The 21,618-nt window shown below is 45.6% G+C and overlaps 1 protein-coding gene across 1 annotated transcript; it reads left to right on the top strand.

Moving 5' to 3' along the window:
* The first annotated feature begins 505 nt into the window (after positions 1-505).
* LOC144106163 (uncharacterized) lies at positions 506-20,551 on the top strand. The gene is made up of 10 exons (XM_077638904.1): positions 506-668; positions 1,847-2,032; positions 4,038-4,162; positions 8,323-8,745; positions 9,257-9,503; positions 13,604-13,762; positions 17,192-17,251; positions 17,335-17,426; positions 18,605-18,680; positions 20,361-20,551. The coding sequence occupies exons 2-9, from the start codon at positions 1,914-1,916 to the stop codon at positions 18,676-18,678; spliced, it is 1,299 nt and encodes a 432-aa protein (XP_077495030.1). The 5' UTR covers positions 506-668; positions 1,847-1,913; the 3' UTR covers positions 18,679-18,680; positions 20,361-20,551.
* Positions 20,552-21,618: the final 1,067 nt, after the last annotated feature.

Here is a 21,618-nt window from a genome sequence, read left to right on the forward strand (position 1 = left end):
CGTTAAAAAAAGTTACCCTGTGAGCAGACAGGCCGACCGTACACTGTTCAGCTGTTGATGCACGCTCCAATTTTAGGAACATTTTTGCACAGAGACCTCCGTCCGCTCCTCGGCTGTCATGGAAATTAGCTTTGCGGAAGGATATCGAATTGGTTTCCTACCCTGGTTAACCTCCCTGCCTTTCCTTCTCTTCCTTACTGTGCGGTTAACCAAACGAATGTCTCTTATTTTAGCTTCATCTTTAAGGTTTCCTTATAACGATTGTCAGTACATTTATTATTACCACGATGAAGAACAGCTAGACGTCAAATTAGTCACAAAGGAGAAATTTTTGTTCTTACCTAGTCCCTGTGGTGCAGACTATGTATAGCCACATAATTAGAAACATCGGGCATCTTTCTTATCGTAACAACAGGCTCCTAAAAATATTTGGGACAGCGTTTTCTAACTAGTAATAGCTGTTGTTTATTTTGTCAACAACTGCCCAGCGAGAAGAAGACGATGAGGAAGGGAGTACTGCCAGAGTCCAAGTGCTCTTGCCAAAGTCATAGGCGTTGTGTTTCTTGCCACTTCATACACAGCTGTTGACTCTGCGAAAACACGCAATCAAGGGGAAAAGAGATTGCCTCCAGGCCGCTTCCTCTGATCACCCGTTCCAGTCTGACCTAGTGAGTACCAGCCAGGTACTTCAAAGCGTCTAGAAACGCACAGTATGCGACGTTACGTAGAAGCTAACCTGCATGTCAAACAAAAGGCTACGTTCCTTGCGAACCCAACAATTGCAGGAAAAAATCTGTGTTTAACGTTTCATTCGGCCTCATTAAAAAACTGAAGATGACTGAAGGGCTCTACCACTTATTTGCGACCTTCGCCCTCCGTCAAAAACAGCAGTGAGGTCCACCGTCTGTGTTTAAGGGGGTCGTATCTCTACGCGTGTTGCTGGGACCCACACTTAGAAATCTGGGTAGGGGTGCCACACAGCCTTTGGAATCCATATTGTGTATCTTAGAAAGAAATGCAGTATAATTTGCTCTTACATGCTTGCTGCACATTTTACTTAAGGACGGGCCCCACGGTTAATGTATCGTTGACTTTCCTTTGATGCATTTACACTCTATCGCTAGCTAAAATGCTAGCAGACTTAACCCAGGTCGCTGACCAAACTCGCCTGTCAGCGGCCGGCTGTCAAAGGAGATGTTGGGCTAGTCTAAGGGGGCTCGGAACGCGAACTTCCTATGCCGGCACGTGCTCCTAAATAGTTCATAAAAGCAGTCCAAGCGTAAATATCGACTTACGAATTACATCTTTACATAGCTATAGGAGTGAGCTTTACGAAATTATTTAGAGCCCCTTAGGTATTTCTGGAATGTTTCGTCAGGTCCATGTGGTGGATAGCTTTTGCAGACTGAAATTTTTCAATAGTTTCGCTTAAAAACATACTGACTGAAAACCTTGTGCTGTAAACCACTCAGATAATATATCCGCATGCAAGAGAATGATTTTTTGTCTGTATGTTTTCCAGAGTATACCATGGTGGCCTGAGGAAAGCTGTATAGAGCAGCACACAGCATGGGTTTCTCTTTTGTGGTATGCGTTAATCAAATGCAAAACTAATAAACTGTTCCACCAGCTTTCCGGGCATTGTGACTCCAACTCACATGTCGAACATACGACCTGTTCAACATTACCATATCTAGCTTCTTAGTCATCGAGGCATTCGTAGCATTCAAGTGTAAATGAAAACCAGGACCAGCACAAGCGATATTGTCTGGCTGTAAATTATCGGGAAAAGTTCCAGCAGACTATTTCAGATCAGTGTCCAATTTGTCTCTCATATTTGTTACAGCAAGACCCGGGAAACCAGTCTGCCTTCTAGGAAGCAAAAGGCACTCGAGGCCTCCGTCAGTGCTGAGATGGGCACTTACGCCAGCATCGCCGCTGCTCTTCACGTTGTCTACCACATGAAAGAATGCCTCCCTCCCGGGTCCCTCATGATCATTGTTCCCGTCTTGCTGAGCCTCATCTTGACCAGGTGTGGTACGGTTTCAATTGCGCGTGGTCCTGTTTCGAAATACGCCCGTGTCGGAAAACGTGCTCAGTATATTCCTGAGATTTTGTTTTAAACGCAAAGCAGAAATTCAGACACTGAGTGACTGATTTCCTGAACTTCGACACAAAGGAATGGTTGATATTCTGAGCTGTCATTCTTATCACCTAATCTTCAAAATGCACCTTTCAGAAATCGCACGACTTTGGCAGTCGTTGGGCACCTCTAGAACGTGAGACTAGTTCATTGACTCAAGATAAAATTTGGCAATTTACTTCATTCATAAAAAGAGAAAGACTAATCCCTCAAGACGAAAACAATAAATATTTATAGTGCATGTAAAATAAAAGCTTTAAAAGCGGTCACAATATATTTTTTTCCTTCTGTTCCCGAGAACTATACTCGGTCAGATTGTTGGCGCAAGCATAAACCTATCACTTTCTCCGTTGTTTGTCGCTCACCGTCGTTGCGATGGATTAAGGAAGCCGCTGCTTGTACTGAACAAATTGCTCTGGAACTTGCAAGCGCGAAAAAGTTACCTTGGAGTTCTTTTAAGCAGAAGGTACTCCAGTGAAGTACCTCAGCGCTTGAGTGTTTGATCCAATTATGTGTACGAAGCAACTACTCTGAAGTAAACGCCAGACGAATCTGGAAACTCTCCGCAGGGAAAATGAAGGTGAATAAAAATCTTATTGAGCTGAAACTCTTGGTCTCTCTGTACCCAAATAGCACGCTCAAGTTAGCATGTTACCGTCTACGATGCTTGAGATGTAATTTAACTTGAATGTTTGCCTGGATTATCTGAAATCGTTGAGAAAATGATGCGGATTTCCGCTTTGTTTTGCGTCGCAGTAAGCAGGGCAGCAAGGTTTACAAGCGATGCCATCTGCCTGTCCAAAAGGCAGCCGACGCAAAGAGCACGCTGCCCATGTAGATAAGCAATTTGGATTTTTTATTCATCATCTTGTAGGTGGTTCCACCCATTGAATTCGCCACTCAGCTCTTTTCTCTCGAAAAGAGAACCCAAGTCAGTACCGAATTTTCAATTATTCAAGCCATTGCCAACGATGATTTATTTATTTACCAACATCAATACGCATATGATACCGCAGCGGTGGCCGAGTGGTTGAGCATCCACCTCGCATGCGGAAGGTGCGGGGTTCGATCGCCAGTGCCGCCGGGTACCCACCGGTGATACAATGGTGCAAGCTTTCCTCTCGTCTGGTGCTCAGCTTATTTAGGTTGAAATGCTTGGGATACAGGTCTTCGACCCAACCTTGACAAGTTGATAATACCTAGCGCCATGGCGCTCTTTGGTCATAGATGCCCTTGCGCCATAAAAATCCATAATCATCATCAGTTATAGGCTGTTTTGTGCAGAACACCTTGGCGCAAATGAGGCCGTGTTTACAGAGTGAAAATGTTTCTTTGAACCCGCCTTTTAAATAGGAACTCTCCATGCGGGCCTAGCACCTGTAGCCGCGCTTAGATGACTGCGACCCAAGTCGACTCCAGTCCACGTTTTGAGGGACAGTGCAAAAACGTCAAAAAAGAGAATAGAGGATGAGTCACGCCTGATGCCTTTCTTTTTCAAAATCGGCCCTTTCTCTCAGAAAGTTATCTCAAGACGCAATCTGTAGCATTCATTTGAGCGCGGCTGATGAGGCCGACATGGGAGTGATCTCATATCAGGAAGGAGTAGGGCAATAGGCTTATCGCCATTTCTTCATTTCGTCACAGCTAGAGCTAATTTGCAATGCCTGAATAACAAATAAACGTGCGAGTTTTCTATTGCGGCGACCTACAGCGCTGCCGGCGCCGTTAATCTCAGAGAACGCACACGTGCAGCCATTTCCTGAAATAAGAATCGGCAATTTATGACAAAGAAGTGAGCGTACCATACTACGCTAGCTTCCGGCATGCACAAAGAATGGCGCCGAGGCCCGTCCTAAGTGCGCAACTCTCCATGCTGCAAGTGACCTTTCCCCAGGCGGCGCCGCACTCAGGAGTCCAGCCGTCCTGCCTCCCCCATGGCGTGCTGCACGTTCGTTACGCCGTCCCGGGACGATGTCCGGTGGGGCAGAAGTCGCACCGAAGAGGACGCAGCGATCGGCCGTAAGTTGTGCTCATGCGTTATTCGACAGATGCAAATGCTTGCTGGCATCGCTGTCCATATTGACATATAAATGGGCTAAATTTGCGCTCCATTTTGTTGCGGAGTGCGGAGCGGAAATAATGTGATGCCAAGTGAAGCATCGGCATTAACGCGGCGCTGTTTGTGCCAATTTCTCTCTTTCTTCCCTCTTAATTGCCACCTTGTTTTGTTTGTAAATAATAACCAAGGTAAATTGTACCAACTGGCCCTCATATAAAGCCGTAATTGATTACAGTGATACGAAAGGTCTTGTAGAAGTCTCAGGGACAATAAATGGTAATGCACGCCGTATGCTGTAGAGAAGCAGAAAAAAAACCGTATCTCAGATAAATGCAATGGGATAATATGAATTTATTCCCTCAGTAGTGTCATTCTTCTATAGCAGTAGGCCGAACTACCGCCCCTGTGAAACGGTAATCAGATGCGTAAAATTATTACCTTCCGCGCCAACAGTGTCAGTTCAGGATGGTGCAAGACACGGTCTATCGGTCCCGGCCCCTCCCGCGGGTAGGGCTCTAAATGCGCTGTATTGCCAGGCCTGTGCCGGTTCCGGGCTTGGAAGTGGCGGCCCAGCTGGGCTAAGACACACAAATTTACGGCCTGTGTTGTGCTTTTGATTCACTGTTGTCGGATTGTGCACTCTTGCTGTCTTCTCATGGCAAACAGGACCCACGATGCAAGCTAAGAAAATGATGTTGCTATCATTTATCGATATTTCTTCGTTTGGTATCTGTCTTAGTTGCGTTTTCCTCACGCGAGGAATGGTACTGAGGTTGCTTTTGATTGCTTATTTTTATTTTGTATTGGAGCTGAAAACGTTGCGAAAAAGAAAAGAATGCTGGTACTAAAATCTCAGCTGAGTACTTCGCTCAGTCAGAGGGAGGGAAGATTTAACTTCATCACTTGTACACAGAGTTTATGCAGCGTGATTATGAGTGCAATGACCATGTAACACCGGAAACGCCCGCTTGGCCGCGTTGACCTATAAATAGGCGGAAGTTTAATAACACTTTCCAGCTGTGGAAGTGCAGCCGCACAAGATCGCCCTCCGCTCATCTGAAATGCAAATTAAAGCAACCATCCGGCGGTCTCTGAACTGTTGGAAAATATTAATAAATGGTAGGAAAGTAACCAATTAGAGCATATTAATTTTTCTCACTGGCCTTTTCATGAAGGCAAAGTCCGGAAGGTTTCATCTAAGGCTATTTTATACTTAACATTGTCGTATTCTCGGCGGCAATATCACCGAGCTGCTTGCATTTACACTCATGAAAAAACAACCTCTTTTCCTCTTCTGCACTCAGCAATTTATATTAGATTATTTCCCCCTTATGTTCCCCTGCATTCCTCCAAATTTTCCATTGCATAATCCAGCTAACTGCAGCTGGCCTAGGTAAGGCCTAGCTAACCTTTGATGTATCCTCGATACCTACTAGCACATCTTTTGCCCTTTTACATGTTTAACCCAACGATTCGTGTAGAAACACCACGGTGTGTTCATACCGCCTTGCACGCGTAGAGATTCCAGATGCAGTGTTTTTAACCTGCTCGCAAGCTTAAACTGACGAGTAAATAAATCTACAAAGTAACGTGAGGTACAATTTTTTCGGGGAAACGCCTTGAATGATCAACGAACTTCCTGAACCCGCGACGTTTTCGGAAAGCGGGTCACATTTTGCCAGCCTTTCTCGCCGAGTTGCAACACAGTCGCAGAACAGTGTTTACCTCGTGTTTGGGGCAGGTAGCCTTGCCTGCTTATGAATCATGAAGCCCGAACCAGCAGCAACCTATGGCGGGAATGTAGTAGGCGTCGCATTTCTGTCACCACCTAGTCGGATAAGTGCCACCAACCTTATGAGACGGGGAATTTGTCTTCATCATGCCTCACAAGAATCACCTCATCGGTCCCGGCCCTCAGAGCTACGGACAGACCATATTATTCCTCAATAAAAGAGATGGGTGAACCCACCTCACGTTGTCTCATTTTGCCCATGATATAAGAATTTCTGGATGCGTAGCTCCGATCTGAGCGCCTTTGGCAGCCCGCTTTTACTTGTGTTATTCGTGCATCGATGCAATGAGCAATTTACCTATTTCGTTGCTGCTTGAAGCGGGTCCTGGACGGAAAGAGGTCCGGGCCGGCCACAAGCTCTGCTGGGTAAGGTTGGGATTATAAAAATTATTTAGCGAATCCAATCCGGACCCGTGCTTGAAGCAGCGAGCCAGGGCCGTGAGTTGCTTTGGGCCTTACCTGCGGGCCTGAAAGCAAGGTTCCTGCACTGCACTAGTTCGGCATTTCGTTGTTAGAGTGAAAAGTACTGCCAGTAGTACTCTGTTCGATTAAACTGCCGATAAAACTTTGGGCTTTTGTTGAAATAAAATAATACTCGATTGTGACGTAAATAATTTCCTGACACGAAACAGCGTGGTAGTCGAACAAAGATGCACGAAAGAACAGACGATACCAACCCCTACTTCCACTCAAAATAAATACATGCACCAAAAAAGTTCGTTGGGTAAAGGTGTACAGCACATCCTCTTCATTCTGCATCCGCGCAGGATACGTTCGCGACTGCCTTCAGGGTTTTCCTCGCCTCTAGAGACAGCTTGGTTCACTTGCCTTTCTTCCGGAAAAACTGCAACGGTAGAATACCGAAATAAATCTGCGTGCGCTGCACCACTTTTCTCTTTTTATAAGCTTTTCCTGCATGCATTGTTACCACGTGGCTCGGACAAGGACTAAAACTGCCAGCATCCAGTTGCCACACTGCCAGTTGCCACACATTTCATTTCCCTATAACCTCCCGTCTCCTTATTCCCTGCACATAGTGTCGCTGAAAGGCGACCCGGTGCCCTATTGGTTACGTTCGGTTGCTGGACGGCAAGAAGAGGGATCAAATGGCACGTGCGGCGGCGGGGTTCAGGTGGAGTCTAAACGCAAAAGGCGCTTGTGCGCTCTGCGGTGTCAGCGCGCGAAAAAACCTGAGGTGTTGCAAACTTATCCAGAGCCCTCCACTACAGCGCCCTTTTCTTTCTTCCATCTTCAACTTCTTTCTTTCGCTACGTTCGTTCCTTTCCTCAGTGGCCTACTGAGGTGTCGAGCGGGCATGCGCAAAGAAATCATGTTTCTTTACTCGAAAAAAAACGGCGTTGTGATTTGCGTGGCAGGACCCATGGCCGATGATAAATCAAGTGATGTAGCCATATGGTACGGCCTGACGGGGAAGAACACTTCGAAAATTTGCAGACGGTCTCATATCTGCATAACCTGCATGCTGACTACAACACCACTAATTCAAATTTTCTTCTTTCGATGGAAAAAATAATAATGTAGGCGTTACGAATTCTCACCTATGGACCATTTTTCTCATCAGCCAAGTTCCATCTATGCATATCATGTAATTTTGTCCTTAACCAAAGTGGAATGGTGGCATTGGTCTATTGGTGCCTTAATACGGCAGCCTTGAGTGGTTCAAGCTAGCACTTCCAGTGACTGCGAATTAGTGGCTGTCTTATTACGCGGCGGCAAATCGTAAATGCGAGCCTTTATGGCTGTACATCAGGATAAGTATTACATTACGGCTACGAACGTGTCAAGCTGTGACTAATAATTTCCGAAATGGTTTAGCCATCAATATAAACTTGGTATCCATACAAAAACTAAAGGACATTTGAAAATGGCATCACGGCGGCACAATTATTTTGTGCTGTATCTTTGCATTTTTTGGAGCTGCTGTGCACATGTCAATTTCATGCTTTCTGTTTTCTTCAATAGACCCCGTTGTTACTTATTTTTCTCACGTATTGTCTACTCATGTACGAGTGTAATCCTTTTTCCCGTGTAAATAATGGCAGAATCTAGTTGATATTTCGAGATATGGCAGAATCTAGTAGATATTTTGAGATATGGGCCTCCTTTTCCTCTAATCGATGGCGTATTGAAACCAGAAATAAGCTGCCTAAATATTGAGCAGTGTTAGGAAGTGTGCATACTCAGTACCTATCAGTTTGAGTACAGCCGGAGTTACGCTTCTAGTAATTATTTTCTTCCTCCAATGAAAAGCAGTGGTTCCGCCTAAAAGGCATTTACGCAGGCCTAACCGCTTCCTCTTTTGCGCAGCGCCCCTGGTGCCGACGGAGAAGCGAGAGCTTGAAGACTCTCGGAGGGCACAGCGTTGTTCCTTGCACAAGCTCGACAGGCATCGCCCCAGAAGAAACAAGAAGGAGCCAACTCGTACTGGCAGCTCCGGAAACCATGGCGCCAGTGGATGCCAGGAGCAACGACGACCACAATCCGCGCCAGCGGGAGAATGGTTGGCAAGCTGCGATGAAGGAAAGGACAGCAGGTTGCCTTCGACAGACGCTCTCGGCAACGGGTTCCACGGACGGCCAGGCCACGGAAGCAGTGCGAGTCAAGAGAGCGTAGAAGTCGCCAGACGCCAGTGCGACGATGACGACGAAGAGAAGGTTCTGATAACAGACCTGTCCTGGAACTCGTTTGACGTCACTGACGAAAGCCACCCATCCGGCACAGCAGACAGCTGTGAGTCCATTCAAAGCCTCCTCGATTTCCGTGCCTGCGCGATGAGTCGTTTTTTTGTGAATGCGGCCTTCTTACTAACCTTTCGTTCGTATTAACATTTGTTAGCCTTCATGCCTGCTTCATAAGTGCGGCCGAGGCACAGCAGACCCCCTTAATATACTAGCGGCATACCACAGAGAATGGGCAAAGAAATTTTCGCTTTCTTTCTTCGCGAGGCAAGCATAGCTTTTGCTAGACTTACCACCAGCTAGGTCGATTATGAAAGCCACTGTTTCCTATAAGTAGTACCTTACTATGACTGCTAAATAAAACGAGGCTTGTGAACTGGGGCTATTGCGAGGCGAACTACGTGGCATTCAATGAAGGAAAGAAGACGTCGGATCAATAGGGTACAGGTATATACGGGCTAGCGGCTTAATCATAATGTTCTAGGGCACAACACGCAAAGAACATCTTCTGTAAAGTATTGGTATTCGCAATGTTTTCACGTGCACACTCTCGAAAACCGCAGGGCCGATGGGCATCAAGACCCACTTTCCTGAGCGGATGAGCGCCATGCCAGCCGAGCCACACGCTGTCGCCGAGGCTGATGGAGAAGAGTTATCTGACCGCCATTGCAGAGACCACTGCTTGACAGCAGTTGCGAAGCCCGAGGTCGGGACCACTGCCGAGACCTTTGGTGGCAGGGAGCTCGATGAACTGCTCCAACTATGCGGCCAAAAAAGGCCGGCTACACTCAGCGATCTCTTGCAGGAACTGTAAGTGCACCTCTATGATGCTTTATGCTGCTGTGCTCTTAAAAGCACACTGAGGGCAATATCGTATTTATCTTTATCAATCTAGCGATTTTTCTGCAAAGAGGCTGCTTTCACCACAAAAGTTCCTATTACGAGTTAGAAGAGGTTAATAAATAAACAAAAAAATGTCTCTCGACCGCCTGTCGTTTACGCTACGAACATGCAGTGGGTGCAGAAAACGTTTCGGCACACATCCGTGAGTCTAGCCTACACAACAATTTACTTCCAAACTGCGATCACGGAGTCCTTTTCAGTCCTGGCGTACCGAGCTTGCATCGATCCTTACTGAAAAAGTGTGCATAGGTTTGAAAGGGTCAGCAAATACGGTTGCAGCACATTTGGTCTCGCTCTATAGGATTAACGTCCAAAAATTACTCAGACTATTAGAGACTCCGTAGCGAAGGGCTCCGGACAATTTGAACCACATGGGGTTCTTTAATGTGCACTGACATTGTACAGACACGGTCCTCTAGCATTGCGTCTCCATAAAAATGCGACCGCCGTGGCCGGGATCGAACCCGCGACTGCACTGTGCTTTGTAATTTCAGTGCTCTTTAAGAACCCCAGGCTGTCGAAATTACTCGGAGCTCCGGACTACAGCGTCGCTCATTGCCTCAGTCGCTTTGGAAGCTTAATCCCCTTAAATGTTACAGAGTGAAGCCGAATCTGCAATAATTAAATTATCTCACCCGTTCAAACCTCTATAAACTTTACAATAGGCCAGTGGCGGGAAAAACAATTTGAATCAAATGTTCTCATCTATAGAAGCATTTTTTGTTGCCGGGAAAACATTGGTGTAGCCAAAAGCTGGCATGAATTGATTTTTCCTAAAAACAAAAATTCTATGGAGCTCTCCCCTGTGTTCCTTCGAGGTCGATTGACACGACGTTCCGAATCGCTGCCCATGTGTTCGTGTGTTAAATGCTACCGTATGGTGCTCCACCCACATGGACCGTCCCAGGACGTTTTAGCTTCGCAGAGACTGACGATTCTCGACTCTGATGACGACCAAAGTGATTTCGTCGGCCCTCTACTATATTTATCTGGGTTCACGATTATCCGATTCGACTCTCTTTTCTCCACAAGGCTAGGCTTTCGCTGAGTTTTTAAGGGAAATTGATGTTTTTGGGCACCTCATTGGCACATTTCGACTATCGAAGGCTTGCAAGCCACAGATAGCGAAATATTGCTTTCGTAGATATTGGAACAATCTCACCAGGTTGCATACCTTCCGAATTCGAGCCTTAACCCAGGCACAGTGCACGAAAAGGCAATTATTCCTCCAAGAGCACTAAATACAACATATTTTCACCAGCCTTGGTAGCACTTTACGCGCTCTAACGCCACAGGCGCCTGTAGAACGCATGAGCCATGAGCTTACGTCCGCTACACATCACCATATATGCACTGAACACAGGCAGGGCGCTGTATTTATTTATTTAGTTATTATTTTGCTTGTTTATTTTTTTTATTTACACAATAGGCCTAAGACACCATTAAGGTTATATTCTAGCTGTGTTTGAATGAAGGGGGCTCGAACAATAGTAGTAAAGTTCGCTGCAAAGCACCCGAATTCATCATGTTATGTGGCAACGAATAAGACTCTTTTTATTCCAGAGTGCTGTTCAGAGAAAAATTTGCGTGGTTTAACAATTGTTAAACGGGAAGTGTAATACAGGAAGTGGAGACCTTGGAAAGAAAGAACTGGCGATTTTCACATCATACCAATATAGTGGCGTTATGGAGGACAGCTTGTGTTAGCAGCGAAGATACGATCACACTTCACGCGTTTTATTCTCACCACAATGACTATCTCGCCATCTTCTGCCGATGGTGGGAACCTCCCATAAGCGGAATTCTTAAGTTGCTCGCAGCGTGAACGAAAAAGCCAACCACAAGGAAGAAATTCCTGGCGATTGTTTGAAACAACGCAGCGCGAAGGCGGCGGACCGTAAGCGGGCGCTTTAGGGACAATTTCAACGCAATGACACTGGCTACAATGACGTCTCTTGTGCAACAAGAGAATTGTAAACCTTGCCGCACAATTGTTGGTATTTATCCCCTGAGAAAAACAGCAGCATACATCTATCATCGCTCGGCATACGGAGAAAGCAAGCTTGCTTACATGTTGGCCAATCAGTGTCGCTATTACTGCAGCTTGTAAAGGTCCGTAGTCATGACTATTGTCTGCGTGTGGCTTTAAATATGAGTAGATTTCTACTCCTGCATGTAAAGGCGGAAAAAGTGAAGTCGCCTTTTTCACCGCACTGTCTACTAGGAGCAACCGCTCCTTCTGGACACCGTTTGCTCGTATGAAGTGTAAGGAATGCGTATAAGAATTGCAACGCTGTTATTATAGCATTGTCTGCGTGCGGTTCTATTCAAAACATAACATTTTGCGACCCGAACATCTCAGCCTATAATGACTGCGAGGTCGTGAGAAAATGAAAAAAATATAAAATAATTAGCACGGAATAGAAGTTGTGTCAAGCTAACCACTTCCCATCATAACTGCGAACGGAGCACTATATCACCTTGCACTGTAGGCACACTTCACAATTCCAGGTGGCCGAAAATCATTCGAAGCTCTAGAGTGCGGCACATGGGCCGCTTCGAAGCGTTAAGCTCCATAGTTTACCATCTGGTAGCGCAGAGTAGCGATCTGCGGAAAACGGGAACAAGGTCACAAATCAGGTTATGAGTAGATAATTCGAATTACTTCTTTTTATAATTGTTAAATGCTTCTCGGCTCAGCAAGTGCTGCTTCTTATTGCTGGTTCAGGCTAGCTCGTAGAGTCTGACGGCGTTGCGGAAAGCGAAGACGCCGCTCAATGCGACCCCGATAATGAACTTGATTTTAAAATATATAAAAAATAGATGCAATATATGATTTATCTTTTTCACCATTGCCTTGTGATGGAGGGGGAGAATAAACGCGGTTACAGATTAACGTGATTCTTAATCACCTATACAGTTAGGAGTGGCATGCGACGGCGCCTCTATCGCTTTGCGATACACATTTCTAATGCACTTGCACGCTTAATTTTGTGATGGAAAAAGGACAAGTAACAAAGAAGACTCAAGAGCACTCGAGTGCTTGTCTCGAGAGAAGACTCGAGACAAGCACCACTGTGTAGAAGGAAAAAAACAACAGACAAAGCGCGCTTATAACATGGTTGCTCTACATAAGCAGGTTTATGGTGCATAATAATGAACACCTAGAGAAGGGGGTTTCATGAAGAAAATAGCTGAGGTAGATTTAGTGGCTAATACTTTCTACGTCAATATTTTTATCAATGAATTGATGAATAAGTGATGGAAATTGATATGTTGCCTTAAGACTGCAATTACTGTCATTGCCATTGGGGCAGAACTTTAAACATTGTGTTGAAGTTGGGCACGCTGTCTTCTGTCGGTGAAAATCGTACAAAAATCATCCTAAAACGTAACTAACTTATGCGGTGACAGTGGTTCTTCTATTTTATTACAGTGCAAAAAACCGTGAAATAAAAGTTATAAAACTAAATCCGCCGGGAAACGCTAGCAAAAACGCATAATTACGCCAGCGAACCCCTCACAGAACAATGCTAACGCCACGGATCTGCACGCAGCGATCCTCTATGAAATACGCCGCAGCGCTGCCACAATGGGGCGCCCAATTCATGAAAATCGGGACTGTGCAAACCTGTACCCAGCGCACTATATCAGGGCAGAGGTTTAACAGGCGAAATGAAAACAGAAGGTCGGCTGTTCATTCTGGGTAAAGCATTGAAATTCTCTGGCTGAGAGGGGCGTAACATATGAGCGCCACTCTAAAAATATATGCCCTATTCCCATTCAACACGCAGTAGTAAAGCAAACAATCTCAATGCCGTCATTCACTATGCATTTCTGAGCTGATTTTATTGCAATTTTACCATGCACTAGCTTGTTCCTTAGCGACCGCCTTTGAACTCTAGACGTTCTTTCGACTGTAGTCTTGTGACATAATGTACTTGTCACACCTAACTAGTATGTAACGTTCTAGTGACGTAGTGATGGTTGCTTCGTCAACGATGCAGTGGCGTGGATAAATGCGTGAAACTCCGAGAGAGGGATGGCGAGGAGATCTTCCGCGTGAGCACAGGCCGCGGAGATTCCCTGCTGACGTTGCTTCATGACGACTACCTCACCCGGCATTGGAAGCGCACTCTGGACGACATAATGGCGCATTCTGGACCGTGAGTGGGCGACGGACTTCGCCATTCAGATTTTGGCCTTTTCACGTTTATATCATGCTAGAAAATTTATGTTACACTGCCTAGAAGCAGTCTGCACTCAGCATGAATTTTTTGTTGCTATGCCAATAGGCTTGAGAGCGCTCCGTCAAAACCACATGAGCTGATGAATTCATAAGTAGTTGCAAGCGCCCTCTCGTCAGATGCAAATCATCACCATCATTTAGATAACGCACTGGCAGTTAAACTTGGTATTATGGGAATCTGCGGGCGAATCAAAATTAGGACAATGAATTCGCGGTAAAACACGGCACAAAAAGAAATCTGGGCGCGAATTACAAACTCAAAGAACTGTCGATATCACAGTTGCCTGATCCATGAGACTGAAAAGCGCCATTCTGTTCTCCATTTACACTCCTACCTTGGGCAACGTACTAGGATGGTGGAACAAAACTTCGACGTGATTCAGCAACCTTTATGCGTTTTACGGTGCAGCACTTTAGCGTTATCCGCCACTCTTGTTTTTCTAAACAGGTCGATGCGATAAAACAAATGGCGCCTACTGCATTACCCCAGTGTGTTTGACGCAACAGCTTTCTTTTTATGTTCTGCTAGGCGCTGTTTGCACTGAAGAAAAAATATAGTGCCAAAAAATGGACTAAAATAGTACTCGCCGGGTGGTAAGCGTGCGCCCAGTTCCCGAGCACGCTTGGCGCCTAATTTCAGAATGATGTGCTGGAAAGTAGGAAATTAATAGATTAATATCTGAAGATTTGTAGAACACTGACAAGCGTAATCAATGGGGTGAGCTTCCAATGAAAACATTCTTCATGATTCAGATTGCGACATTCATCATAACATGAGTTATAAGAAAGATAATTAACAAAATTTAGTTTTTATTTGCATAGCAGAGAACGCCATCTAGTTATGTGATGCGCATCAATCCCTACATATACTTAATGAGGGCTGCATATACGTGGCCATCAGGATGTTTTTTTTTATAAAGGTACAAGGAATAAAGCAAATTCCCCGTTTATATACACCAATCTAGTGCTCCAGCGAACTTTCAAAAATTTGTTCGAATTGTTTCGAAAAGTTGTTCAAAAAATTTTAAAATCTCTCAAACACTGCCAGCAATGATGGACATCAGCATCATGAAATGTCATCATAATTAAAAATTTTGGAAATTCAGAACTGCCTTTTTAATTAACAAAATATTCTGGTTAATACCGAAAGAAATTGATAAATCATGTACTGTATCAGTTTTTGAAACCCAGGAAAATATAAAGCACTGCAGCGCGAGGTGGTGATAGTGAAATACTTTTTGAATGCTCAAAAAGAGAGTTTTGGAGCCAGAATACCCGGCTACATGGTCGGTATCCTAAGTCCGAAACACCACTCGAAGGGGTTCCGTCTCAAGCCCGCTTTACGAGAGCCCTTTGGGACACCAGTCTGAAGCAGTTGAGGAGGGCAGGCTACCATGCCTCTCTGATAGGGGTAGGGGAACGGGTGAGGATTATGAGTACATACCCACACCATGTGAAAGATATCGCAGATTTCTCCACAGTGTGGACAGCGCCCATCTATGTTGGGGTCAAATTGCTTCACTACGGCAGTAGAGAGAAGTTCCTGTCTGCAGGCGCCGCAGAGTTCGCTTCTCCGCATTACTCAGCCCGGCTGGGTAGAGACGATGGCTGTCACAGTAATGGATTAAAAGTTCACGGAACTGCATAAGCGGATGATGAGCTTCTCCATCGCCTCTAAGAGTTAATTTTTGCCAAGATTTTCTTGGTTTCAAACTCCGTATGTCGAAGAATTTTCAAAGCGTTATCTGAAACAGAAAGTTTGTATATGTGTGTTTTTCATTCTAGATTTATTCTTCCTCTGCATCCTAAACAATTAATACCGATGAAAAACCAGCAACATCACACACTTCCAATTATTCGCCACAAGTTAAAAAAACCAGTCCCTAACTCTTCCCTGGGTTTCGCTTACTTTGACTTCTTTTATAGGTATACAGTCATGCTTAGGTGTCACCACTTCGCGAACTTTTGCGTGCGCTCCCAGACACCCTTAGAGCTTGTGGGGTAGCGGTCTCGGTCACAAAGGAGACGCCCTCGACTCAGCGTCGGAAGCTCAGCCGGAGACCAGCTACCAGTGACAGGGGGTTTGTCGTTTGGTGCCCAGCTTTCTCCGGTCGCAAGCCAGAGAATTTGTCGGAGTCAAAGGTTCACAAATAAAACAAAGTTTATGCAGTGAAGAGACGATACAAATGATTTCACTATCACTCGTACGGGCAGATACAAAGTGATTTACAGATACAAAGCAACTCATGCAAAGTGACAATCGAGAGAGATTACATTTTAACAGAACCTTTGCACCTAAAGTGCACTAACACATAGAGAGAAAACCAACCAAAACACGATTTGTTCACGGGGCACTGCGACACTCCGACGACCTGAGAAGCTCGACGGGGCCGTCCCGCAGGTTCGCGTGCGTTGCCTCGCTGGTCCGGGCTGGGCGAGTGGTGTTCTCCCGGGAGTCTTGCGGGCGCCCTTCTCAGAAGCTTACACGGCGGCTCTGGCTAACCGACGGCGGTTGAAGCCCCTCATTTATAGGCGCGGTCCGCGTCTGTTGAAGCTCCTCCTCGGTTGAAGCTCCTCCTCCTCGCGCCGGGCGTGCGACCCCATTGGTCGAGCGCGGAAACCACCTTCTAGAAAAATCTAGGTCATTCGCGCCACGCGGAGTCATCGGCGCAAGAGCGAAGGGGAGAGAGTATCACTTTAGCCCTGACACGGTTACCCCCTTTCAGTCGACAACGAGCAGAAACTTCTCGGACATTCTAGAAAAATCGACACCGCGCGCTGCCATGCCTCCCTCGGCGCCGCGCCGGCGAGTTGAGTTGCAGCAGCACACGCAAAGCTACGCACTCTCCGGAGTTGTTTCCCTGCTGTTTTGTTTTATTTTCCCGTGCGCGGGCGCGATTGCTTAGGCGCAGCGCCGGTGTTTTTCGAAAGTGCGCCGAATTTTGTGACACTAGGTGATATGGACACTTTATGTCCCGAGCAAGTGTGTCCATAAAACGTCGCCCGTAATACCGAATTATGAAGAAAAAATATTTTGAAAAGAATAACTGCTTCTTGAATACGGAATACTTCTGTGCATAGTGGCGAGGAGTTAAGTGAAAATTGGCAGTCTTAGAAGCTCCAGGTACAATTTTCTGATTGCCATTGTCATTAAAAGCTCGTTTGAAGTGGTTCATGCGTATGTGTTAGGTAGGGTAAGGTAAGGTAAACTGGTAGAGTAGGGTAAGGTAATAGGGTAGGGTAGGGCAGGACAGGGCAAGGGAGGGCACGCGTAATATCTGACACTTTGCTCCATAAAATGATACCTGAACCGGTTTATCTATTTTCTATTTTTTTTGTTCTTAAGGTCACCTGAAGTCACTGCAGACAGCTTCAATAATGATGCGGGCTGGGATGACATCCGAAAGTATGTTTTTCATTTTTTGTTCAACACTGTGGCATTGACGTCCCCGTTAACTGATTTGACGTTTTTTGTAACAATCTTTCCAGGTGTTACTGCGTGCGGGACAAGTACAGTGAAGTCTTGAACAAAACCTGTATCAATTACTTTTACCTGAAAGGATGCACTAAGTTCGGAGAGGGTACGAGCACTATCACCGCACTTCCTTTCACTCTCCTCCATGTGTGTTTTATGTGAAAATTACTGAGCAGCTTCCGTGAATTTTTATAAAGGAAAAGTTTTGACTCTTGTGCATTGTAATAGCACGCACATCGTTATTCTTTCATTCTCTCACTACTCGAAGTACAAGGCAAATACTCATTGCTGGTATACAGCCTCTAACGCGCAAAAATTCCGTTCATTCTGAATACCATCTCACTCCCTTGCTACTGCCCGACATTCGCTAGAATGACATTTATTGTCGACTATACTCGATAAAACGTGCGACTTTCTTTGGTTTCGAATGTGTTCTTTTGAGGGCGAGGCACTAGAAGGACACAAAACGCTAATCCATGAAATAATTTTATTTTTACTTATACTGAGTGCATACCTTTGAATATTATATGCTCTAACCCCTTCTGAGGCTTGCATCAGCGCTATGCAGTTAAAACCCGGCATACGTTGTAAATCTCTGGGACATGTCTCTATGATCTCCTGTTTAGCATAGGAAAATCAAGCAACTCCTGGTGGAGCAAATGTCACATTTTGCAGGAAAGATGCCGTAGCGCTCTCTTGCCTTGGGCGATTCGAAGCCAGTGACTGATGGCATTGTGTTTACATTCATCAGCGACTGTGCCGTTTTGATTTTTTATGGTAATTGCATCGGATTTCTTAGCCACTTTATATAATCAGTTCGTTTTACAAAATATTTTCAAGCGTAGTAACATTTGCAGGGCAAAATTTTATTTTTTTGGGCACACATACGTCGCAAGCGGTATGTTTCCCCATCGTCAGTGCCATTATTCACAGATGACGTTAATTTTTGTGGTGAGGCAGTAGGCAGAGCTAATGGCGTTATGTTCGGCGCTCGTTAGCTCATCAGTGGAAATCAGAAAAGAAAGAAACAACATTAAGCGCATTGCACACGACAGGCTGCAGCCTTTCACTTTCAAACAATCTCGCTTGTCACCATTTTCTCCTTTTCTTTTGATTTGGAATATCAGGAGGATTGCGTCCTATCTTAAATTAATGTGAACGTATTTGCTCGTTAATTGTGTTTATGGCGAAAACTTATGTCGTGGTTTAAAGGCAAAAACTTATAATATGCCTGGTATAAATGTATTTATTGGTGAACACAGGGATACACTTGGTATTTCGCAGATGAACGAGGAATGATCCTCCCATACATGGTTGTCCTCAAGCCCCTCCCTGGACAGACTTCTAACTACCTTTAAAGGTATGTGTCGTCTGTCATTTCAAATTACTCTAATGAACCAATGACGTAATCTTCACGAGCTACCCACAGCACGCTTTGGTGCTGTTTTCTGTTTCTTTTCCGGTTTTCGCCGCAAGTACTTGTGGTCCGCGGTGCCATCAGACACCCAAGACGGAAGGAGGCGATTCTGCAATGTAGTTCACATTACCGTGCAACGTCTTTTCTATTAGCGTCCCGTAAGCTAGTACTGCAGTGCGCTATGCCACATATACACGACAATGCTCATCTGAAACGTGTCCTCGCACACATCTGTCACGATCTTGCGTTATCACAGCATACTGGACAGTGTCCCCTGTCTTGGTTCATTCACTGTGCATTACATGTCCGTGAATGCTGCACGAGGCAGATTGGTAGGAATCAACTTTATTTGTCTACGAAGGAACCAAGTGAGGGGTGGGGGGAAAGAGGAAGCAGGACAACGATGAGCCCACGGGCCGCTCTAGATGGCCGGGCACTGCTGTGCTTCGGCGACCCCTCGGGCCCATACCTTTGTCAGAAGCTGTATCTCCGGCAGCGAGCTGCACAGGGCAGCCTCCCACCGCTCTTGATGTTCTGACCCTAGCCACGGGGGCTTTGGTTTGTTTGGGTAGTTCAGAAAGATGTTATTAAAGTCGGCTCTGGTGCTAGGCCACAAGTGGTAGTGAGAAAACAGCAGAATAGAATGCGCTTCCCCTCTTCTCGTCCACACAAAAGGTCACTATCCTCAAGTTCCCTATGGTGCAGTTAACAATATGCGCCAGGTATACAGCGCCTTTCCCCTCTTCTTCGTAAGCAATTGATTTCAAGATAATTATTCTATTGATGCTTCAGATGATGCTAAAAACGACTAAGGTTTCCGCGCGAATTCCATTAATAAATGAGTGTTTTAATTTGTACCCTGCAGCTTACTTACAACAGTTTCCAGCTATCTTTAAGTTTAAGTCAGAGTACTACTTTACTGAAGGCGAATTGTGGTCAACGCCGATGTCGGTGACGAGATCTTGGTGTCTAGAGTAACTGCGAAAATACCCCATTGCCACCGCTAGGGATCTTTCTCCCGAATCCGAACTCGTAAATTTCCGAAAACGGGCACCACGACTCCTGTCAGTGTTGGTCATGGAAGGCACCGCTGTTGTGTATCATGAGCACTTTGTGAAAAAAAAAACTGCACAGCATACTGATGCCATGCTCGATAAGCTGAGATGAAATGCGATTTATAATTCTTTCCTTCACTCTCTTCAGTTTTGGACGCCTAATGCGTCCGCAGGAACCCCTCCGCAAAGAGTTACTTAACCCATCGAGTTAAAAAAGCTCCGAACTATGATCCGGCCATGAACACTGGCTTTTGCCTAGAGGTTAACAGACTGTGGCACCGCCTATGAGCTGGAAGATCCAATACTGAGGCTGGTCTGCCACTTCTGTGTCTGTCCTGAAGTCGGCAATTGAGTAGCGCTGAGCAGTTCCTCTGAATGCAGCAGGTGGAATTCACGTCTGCTAACCTCCGAGGCTGATGCCAGCACCAGCGCCAGTTTCGGTATATGGACATTGTTTGCAACAGGCATTGATGAACAACTCAGCACTGCTTTGCCTAGAGCCGGCTTTCGCCATGCTCGAAGTGGGCTCTGCAGCGTACACTTGACTGCTGCTGTCCTTCGTTCACAGGCTCGAAGGGCACAGACCGCAACTGAGCGAGTTCCCTCACCACGACCTGAACATCAGACAGCCTGCGCCTAAAGTTAGAACATCACGTTTCTCTCGGCGCCAAGGAATGCCGAGGAGAAAGCGTCAAGAGACCACATACAGTGGTCACTCTGTTTGGATGCGATGTGTTTTAAAGAATTGTTGTGTTCTAACTGCCTATGTGTCTGTTTGTGCATGCCACTGGAAAAGAATGAATGAATAACACCTTTACTGCAAGGGAGGGATGCCTCTCGGTCGCTGTTCCAGAGTAAGGCAGGATGAGAGTTTATTTGCAGAAGTGGTATCTTGTCGGGACTAGAACACGGATATATGTGCACGCGCATATTCGCCTCGGTATCACAAGAATGCCTGCATAATAAGTTCGCCACATCGAACGCGTATTCAGGTGTCAGATAAAGGAGTGAATAAAATTCAAAAGCTGTGGGAAAAGTCTGACTTACTGTGCCTAATAACGGACAGGGAAGCATATTTTTCCAGTATTTCGCGACAAGGCCTGCCATCTAAAAAATGTCACCGCTCGGTCACGTTAGGGTCAAATGACGTTCATTACGTGGCACAAAGATTTGTATCAAAGATTACTACTGCGGTGTTATTTTGAAAACTTTCATTCCGTTTTTCTTTGAATCCTCAGCCATTGCTGTATTACGTCATGCCAAACATCACCAAACAAAACCCCTGACTGCGGACTGGGTACGTAAAGAAAGGAAAACGAAAGCAGACTGGATCCTCAGCGGATGTGAACTTAGCTGGACCACACGTCCACAAAAGCAAACACTTGAGACTGTACGCTCCTTCACTCAGCAGTACTGCATGTGAACGCAGGGTTTCCAGTTGCGATATACTAAACCGAAGTCGACGACGACAAGCGGTTGTCCCAGAGGAAGCCCCTCACGCACACATCGGTGCAAAAAAATGTTACGAATTATTTTTTCGTTCTTCCACGGCTGAAAGAAGTGGCCGTAGCTCTACCGCGCAGGAATTCTGCTCTGTCGACGCCATTGATTGATAACTTTGCCTCAAAGCTCGTCTTGCTCTTTCTACACGTCAATTTTGCCTTCGAAGCACGTTTTATTGATCTAAGGGCAAATCATGCTCATGAGACATAGCACATAATTTGCTAAGAGCTTGATTTTGGGTGGGAAAGGAAGGATAAATTTGGTCAAGGAGACTCCAGCTTCCATCCATTGCCTGTTAGATGTGTTTTATGTGTTGTGTCGTG

Source organism: Amblyomma americanum, chromosome 1 (genome assembly GCF_052857255.1).
Source record: "Amblyomma americanum isolate KBUSLIRL-KWMA chromosome 1, ASM5285725v1, whole genome shotgun sequence".
Lineage (NCBI taxonomy): Eukaryota > Metazoa > Arthropoda > Arachnida > Ixodida > Ixodidae > Amblyomma > Amblyomma americanum.

What these genes read in the sequence shown, in the direction of transcription:
- LOC144106163 (XM_077638904.1), top strand. Translation starts at nt 1,914, where the DNA reads ATGGGCACTTACGCCAGCATCGCCGCTGCTCTTCACGTTGTCTACCAC. An exon ending in AGAGGACGCAGCGATCGGCC is followed by an intron (nt 4,163 to 8,322) that starts GTAAGTTGTGCT and finishes TCTTTTGCGCAG; the next exon opens with CGCCCCTGGTGCCGACGGAG. An exon ending in ATGCACTAAGTTCGGAGAGG is followed by an intron (nt 17,427 to 18,604) that starts GTACGAGCACTA and finishes GGTATTTCGCAG; the next exon opens with ATGAACGAGGAATGATCCTC.